General features: G+C 35.2%; 1 protein-coding gene across 1 annotated transcript in view; it reads right to left on the reverse strand.

The window, feature by feature from the left end:
• Positions 1-651: 651 nt before the first annotated feature.
• LOC110315812 (vomeronasal type-2 receptor 116-like) overlaps positions 652-7,973 on the reverse strand; it is a 29,203-nt gene continuing 21,881 nt past the window's right edge. Inside the window, exon 6 of the mRNA XM_021189778.1 lies at positions 652-1,580. Within this exon, the coding sequence (XP_021045437.1) occupies positions 652-1,580 (929 nt within the window). The remainder of the gene's footprint in view (positions 1,581-7,973) is intronic.

Raw genomic sequence — 7,973 nt, forward strand, 5'->3', positions numbered from 1 at the left:
ACTTACATACAGTTGGACATGTCGCAAATTTTGTCAAACTATGAATATAGGCTCTAGTTGGATTGCTCTGGTTGACTCATATTTTATTTTGAATAATAAAATATTTTTCTGAATGGAACTTCACACTAAGTATGGTACACATAATGCTGTGAACTAGAATGCCATGGCATTATACATTTTTTCATTTAAATTATGACAGGTGGTGGATTCAATATAAATAAATTCAAACAAATCATTATACATTAATTAAATTCCATGAGAGATTAACAAATACAATGTTGTTCTTTTTCAAATATGGTATATTGAAAATTAAATATGTAATAAATGTAAAGACAAACTATATGACAATTGAATTGTTAACATGTTTAAATAATAGACATTAAGAAATTAGATCCCAATGTATTTTCTAAAAAAAAAATAAAGTTTTGTAATTTCAGGAAGAAGAAAGAATTCTCATGAAGTTTAATGAAATTAAAACAATGAATAAAAAAGAAGAGTTTCTTTTGAGAAAGGACACAAAGACTTGACATGATCCAGGAATGGAGCCATCAGGTCTTAGGCTCAGAAAACCTGTATAACATATTTTAAAATGATATATGAATGATGCCATTTATGAACTTGTTAAAATAAAAGCTAAATGCCTTTTTTCAACTATATTTTAGGAAAATTCTTCCTTCTAGAGGGTGTTTTCTTCCTGATATGGTTAAATGAATTCTTTTCTGGTCTCAACAAGATAATGTAACACTTGGGACCAAATATGAAGGCAAGGAGTGCTGTGCTGGAAGCCAAGATAGAGAATACTTCCATAGCCACCATGACCTTCCCTTTAGTGCTGTGGTAGACAGGAAGAAAGGTGACCCAGACACAGAAGAACACCAGCATACTGAATGACAGAAATTTGGATTCATTGAATGTATCTGGCAAANTTCTAGACAAGAAGGCCATGGCATAACTCCCAAGGGCCATGAAGCAGAGGTATCCCAGGACTGAATGGAAGGCAACAGCTGAGCCCTTGTTGCAAAAAATGATGACATGTCCATATTCCGTGTGACGATCTTGGTCAATGAATGGTGGAGATGTTGCCATCCATATTCCACAAATAAGAAGTTGAATCATGGTGCAGATAGGAATGATGTAATTTGGACCCCTTGATATCATTAGCCACCTTACCATTCTGCCTGGAAAACTGACCTTAAAGGCAAGGACCACAGTGATAGCTTTGGCCAACACAGTGGCAAGAGCCATAGTGAAAGCAACTGCAAAGGTGGTCTGCTGAAGGATGCAGGCAGCTGTGTTTGGCTTACCAATGAAGTTCAAAGAGCATAAGAAACAGAAGGTGAGTGTGATGAGCAAAATATAACTCAGAGCTCGATTATTTGCCTTGACAATAGGAGTGTCTCTGTGCTTCACAAAGATGCCAATAACAAAGACAGTGAGTGCAGGTAAGCACAAAGCTATGCTTGCTAATGCCATCCCCAAAGGGTCTTCATAGGCCAGAAAGCTCACAGATTTTTGGAAGCAGTTGCTCTTCTCTGTATTTGCATAATGACTCTCTGGACACTTCACACACTGGTCTACATCTGGTGAGGAACATAGGTTATCTTGAGATCAGGAGTTCAGTCTATGAAGATTTCTTTTATTATTAGGCATCTCTAACTGCAGGGATTGTCACAGAAGTCACTGTATTTTGTTTTTGTTTTTTGTATGGACATTGCAGTTAGTACACTGGTATGAATAAATTCTGTGTTCCTTACATATTTCTTTCCATAGTTATGTTCACATACTATAGGATTTGATGCAAAATTTATTTAAATATTACCATCATACACCTTCCCTTCCCTACCCTCAGTTTTACTCACAATTCCTTGAGCTCCCTACATCTACCTATTACATTTTAATTACAACCGAGTCCATTCAGATGAACCAGTGTCTGCACCTCTGAGGAGAGGTTCAGTGGGAAATATTTACATTTATACTTGTTGTTGTTGTTGTTGTTGTTTGCTTTGTTTTGTTTTGTTTTTCGCTTTTGAGACAGGGTTTCTTTGTATAGCCCTGGCTTTGTAGAGAAGGCTGGCTTCGAACTCAGAAATCCTGTAACTCCTTTGAAGTTAACTACAACGCTAAATTACATTGTATAAACATTCTGTGACCCTGATAGTACTCATATTTCACAAATCTGCTTTAATTTGATTATGGGAAATTTAGATTAGAGGAAATATTTTTGCTAAATTTTTCAGATAATGCTTTCTTTTATGTGAATCCTAAATTTACCTTTCTCCATAAAATTTCTTGTATTTTTAAATTCTGTTCATTCTCTTCTGGAGTTCATGAAATAGACACTATTAAATTTGATAGTGCTCAAAATTACCTAATAATATGTTTTCATAACATTTAAAGCAAGCATATATTTTCATAGGTAGAATATTCTTAGATAATGTGAGAGAGTTTTGGAAAAAATACTCTGCTATGAAACTTTTTAATATTTTCATAAATACTATGATTAACATAAAAGAGATGAAGCAAAATTAATAAAATACATTATGTTGGTATGGTAGTTTGAATATCTTGGCCCAAATACAGGCACTATTTTAGAGTGAGGCCTTTTTGAAAGAATTATGTCACTGTGAAAGTGGGCTTTAAGACCCTCATCCTAGATACCTGGAAGTCAGACATTTCCTAGAATATTTTACCTAAATATATTGAACTCTTAGCTCTTTCTGGGCCATGCTTGCCTAGGTGCTGTCATTCTCTGGACTTGAGGATGGCTTACTAAACCTCTGAACCTATAAATCAGTCCAAATGAAATGTTGTTTTTATAAAAGTTGACGGTGTCAATATGATTGTTTATATCAGTAAAACCCTAACTAAGACATAAGTTAGTACCTAAGTGATATTTCTGTGATAGATGTGTCCATGATTTTGGTTGAAGCAATTTGGATTTTGAAATTTTGGATGGAAAGCAGTAGAATGATTTAAGTTAGGCTGAATGTGACATTCTTGCAGGAATATGGAACCTTTGTTGCTGAGGATGATTAAAGCCTGGTTCTAGAGGTTTCAGAGGAGAAGAGTTTTTATGACAGGCTACTCTTGTATTATTTTGGTGAAGTGTGTGAATGCCTTTTCCCCTTGCCTAAGAGCTTACCTGAAGCTAAGATAAAAAGTTTACATTAACTGAATTAACAAAGGAGGTCCCAAAGAACTGAACAGAGACTTGGATCTCTGTTTAAGTCATATGAAGAGAATTTTCATACAAGCAAAGCAATCTTCGAAAGGAAAAATAGGAAACATATGTTTTAAGTAAAATAAATTGGCACCTGTAAATGAAATTAAGCTGAATGCTAGTTTCAAGGAGAAAAAGAGTAAAGAGAGGAGTGATCTCTGAGCAAGATCTCACCAAACCAAACTATTGTTAATACTGCAGTTGAGAAGGGAATACTTTAGAGTTTTAATATGAAGTGAACTACAATCCAGAAATAGGGGCAATTATATGAAGGAGATCTTAAGGCTGGAAGACACAGGCTTTTGACCCGAATCATGGCAAACAGTGGCCATGAGAAATTTAGACCTAGGCATGATGATACACTCCTTTCATCCAAGGAGACAAAGTCAAGCAGATCTCTGAGTTTGAGGCCAACCTGTGACAGACCAAGTTCCAAGTAGAGATAGCCTTAAATCATGGGGTGTTAGTATATGCATTACGTCTCAGCATTCTGGAGTCAGAACCATACAGACCTTCACTTCAAGGTAAATTTACAGAGAAAGTCCAAGGAGATCCAAGCTCATGCAGTTATAGAGTTGTGAAACAAAAGCTGGAAATAGAATAAGGGGGAGCCATATTCTAGCCCCAGTAAGCATCTGAACTTGGGAGCATTGGTCATGTGGCTCTGGCTTATGAGTCAAAAAGAGAAGGAGACTCCTAGAACAATATTCTGATTAGATAGAGCTATAAATTAGTAATAATTAAGAGGAGATCAGCATCAATGATGTGAAATAATCTGGGAAGTATTTTCTGAGCTAAAAAAGGTGTGTTCCAGAGATACCCAATGTTGTACCACAATTTGCAGCTTAACTGGGTGTTAGAGGCACCCAGGTGTTACTGAATTTGAAAGTATGGACGGGTCATGAAGAGTAACTGATGCTTGATATAGTGAGAAGCCAGGAAATGGCACTGGTAAAGGTAAGGCCTCATTTGAAGTTGATGGCATAGGAATAACGGAATCATGCAAAAAATAAGGTAAGACTTAGGACCATGAATAGAGCCCATGAGAGGCTACTGGTGAAGCCTAGTTGCAATACAAGAACCCAGTGTACTGCAGATGCCAATAGCATGGTTTGATCACCAAAACCAACAGCAAAAGTAGAGTGTAGACAACCAGAACCTAGTGTGCTAGAACACAGTGCTGGAGAAATAATACAAGCCCTTTGGAGGAGCCTAGAAAATCATGTGTAGACCCCAGACTGTAGAGGAAGAAGAAGCAATAATGTTGAAATAAACTTTGAAAATCCCAAAATTCTCAAGATTCTAGAACCATGGGGTATCTTCTGAGGAAAGCTGCTAGCAGGGATTGGAATCAGCCCAGGTGAAAGAAGTGTGTTGCAGTCAACTAAGATGAAAAAGTAGTGTATACCTGAAGACCTCCTTGACATCAGACATGGAAATCCAGAGTTTGGAGTTTGCCCAACTGGCTTTGTATTTCTTTGAGGCTTACACTGAAGAGTTTAAATTAATCTCTGAAGAGATTTGAACTTGGATTTTTAAAATTGTTGAAACTTACAAAATATGTGGATGATATAAGTTTCCCAATACGCGCTCTTTTAATGCTACACCTAGCTATTGCCTCTATAGACTCAAGTGGTTAAACACCTATGGCACCCAGCTAATGGAATGTCCTAGTTTGAATTTGTTTGGCCTGGGAGTGGCACTATTTGTACATCTATCATATTGAAGGAAGTGTGAGATTTTTGGCAGGAGCTTTAAAACCCTTATCTTATGTGCCAAGAAACCAGTCTTTTACTAGCAGCCTTCAGAAGAAGATATAGAATTCTCAGCCCTTCTGCATCATGCCTGATAGGATGAAGCCATGCTCCCACCTTGATGATAGTTGAATAGACCTGTGAATTGCTAAGCCAGCACAAATTAAATGTTGTGCTTTTGTGCTTTTATGCATTGCCTTTTGTTTTGTTTTGTTTTGTTTTTTCTCTATAGCCCTGGCTAGACCAGGCTGGCCTCAAACTCAAAAATATGCCTGCCTCTGCCTCCCAACTGCTGGAATTAAAGGTTTGTACCACCATGCCAAGCATGCATTTCCTTTTTCATAGTGTTTGTTCACAGCATTAAAATCCTATGACAGTGTATTACACAATGTTTCTACATTTCTACAAATATGATTGATAATCAGATTGTCTATTTTATTTCATTAATAACATTGATTGATATTTTAAAATATAAAATATAGTATTCTCTTAGTGTTCAAATTTCTATCAACAATATTTTCAAACTTACATTGTTTAGCATTTCTTTGAGCTGCATAAGAATAAACAATATAATTAATTAACAGACAATGGGCAGAATATTTCTTAGTGTGTAAATAGCTCTTTTTATGCATACACAAGATACACTGAAAAATTAATTTATTTATTCGTGTGTGTGTCATGTAAAGATTTCAATTGTGTGAAATTTTATTCAAAGTAAAATTTATTATTATTGATAAAAGACAGTGTAGTCACTTCCTAAGACTCAGAAGTCTCCATAGGAAATTGATAACTGTTGTTTCAAAATTTGTGAAGAATACTGGTGGAATTCTGGTGTTGATTGCATTGAAATTGGACATTTCTTTTGGTTAGGAGGCCATTTGCACTATGTTAAGTATATTGATCTACAAGCACAGGAGATGTTTTCATCTTTTGATATCTTCCTCAATTTCTCTCTTCAGAGACCCCGGTTTTGTATCATACAGATACTTTGCTTACTTGGTGACATGTACATGAAGTAGATATTATTTTTCTTTATTGTGAACAGCATTGTTTCTCTAATGTCCTTCTCAGACATGTTTTTGCATATGTACAGGAGAATACTGATTTCTTTGAGTTAATTTTATATCTAGCCACATTCTTGAGTGGTTATATCAGCTATAGGAATTCTCTTGTAGAATTTCAGGAATGCAGAGATGGTTCAATTTACAAAAACCCATTACTATTATCCACTATATAAACAAACTCAATGAAAAACATCTCATTAGAAGCTTAAAAAGCAATTGGCAATATACGATACCCCATCACATTAAAAGTATTGGAGAGATCAGGATATCAAGGCCCTTACATAAATATAATAAAAACAAAATAGAGCAATCAATCAGCCAACATCAAATTAAATGGAGAGATACTTGAAACAACCCTACTAAATTACCGGACAAGACAAGGCTGCCCTCTCTCTTAATATCTATTCAGTATAGTACTTGAAGTTCTAGAGAGAGCAATGAGACAGCAATCAAAAGGACACACATTTGAAAAGAAATAGTCAAGATATTACTAATCGTGGATGATATGTTAGTTTACATTAGCAACCTCAAAATATCTACCAGAGTACTTCTACAGCTACTGCACAACTTCAGAAAAGTAGATGGATATTAATTTCACTCAAACAAATTAGTAGCCTTCCTCTACTCAAAGGATTACAAAAATGACAAGAAAAACAATACCCTTCACAATATGCAGAAGTGGTATAAAGTATCTTGATGTAACATTTAACAAGTATATGAAAGATCTATAAGACAAAAACTTCAAGTCCTTCAAAAAAGCCTTTGAAGGAGATCTTAGAAAATGGAAACAACTATAATACTCATAGATTGCTAGGATTAACATAGTAATTATGGCCATACCAAAAGCAATCAAGAGATTAAATGCAATCACCATCAAGATAGCAACAGAATTCTTCACAAACATTGAAAGAGCAATTCTCAATTTCATATAGAAAAACAAAAACCCAGCATAAGAAAAAACAATTCTTAACATGAAAAGAACTACTGGAGGAATTACAACACCTGAACTCAAGCTATATGACAGAGCAATAGTGGAAAACAAAACAAAACTAATCAAAAAAACAAAAACAACAACAACAACAAAAACCAAAAAAACAAAAGAAAAATAAGAAAACATTGTATTGATGCATATATAGATAGGTCATTCAATAGAATAGAAGTGAAGACCCAGAAATAAGTCCACGTACATATGGATGCTTTATATATGCAAAGAAGCCAAAAATATACAATAAAAAAGAACGAAAGAAAGAAAGAAAGAAAGAAAGAAAGAAAGAAAGAAAGAAAGAAAGAAAGAAAGAAAGAAAGAAAGAGGGGGAGGGAGGAGGGAGGAAGGGAGGAAGGAAGGAAGGAAGGAAGGAAGGAAGGAAGGAAGGCAGGCTATTCTATGAATGATGCTGGTCTAATTAACAGTCTGTATCTAGGGATATGAAAACAGATCTATAATTATCACCTTGCAGAATGCTCAACACCAAGTAGATCAAGGAACTCAGCAAAACCCAAAGAATTGACAAGAGAGGAATCTCAATCGGCTAAAAGGCACTTAAGAACTAAAGTCCTTATTGATCAGTGAAATGCAAATCAAAACGACACTGAGATTCCTCTTTACACCAAATAGAGTGGCTGAGATCAATAATTCAGGAGAGAGCACATGATGGCAAGGATGTGGACAAAATTGAACTCTCCACTATTAATTTTGGAATTGTAGGAATGGTTCAATATATGGAACTCCATAAACAAAACAAACGAAAGTATACAAAACAAAAGTATACAAACAAACACAAACAAACAAACAAACAAAAACACCTAAACATCTCATTAGAAGGCAAAAAAGCATTTGACAATATCCAACACCCATTCATCATAAAGGTCTTGGAAAGATCAGGAATTCAAGGACCATACTTAAACATAATAAAAGCAATATAAAGCAAACCAGTA

Source organism: Mus pahari, unplaced genomic scaffold (assembly GCF_900095145.1).
Source record: "Mus pahari unplaced genomic scaffold, PAHARI_EIJ_v1.1 scaffold_8722_1, whole genome shotgun sequence".
NCBI classification, from domain to species: Eukaryota; Metazoa; Chordata; class Mammalia; order Rodentia; family Muridae; genus Mus; species Mus pahari.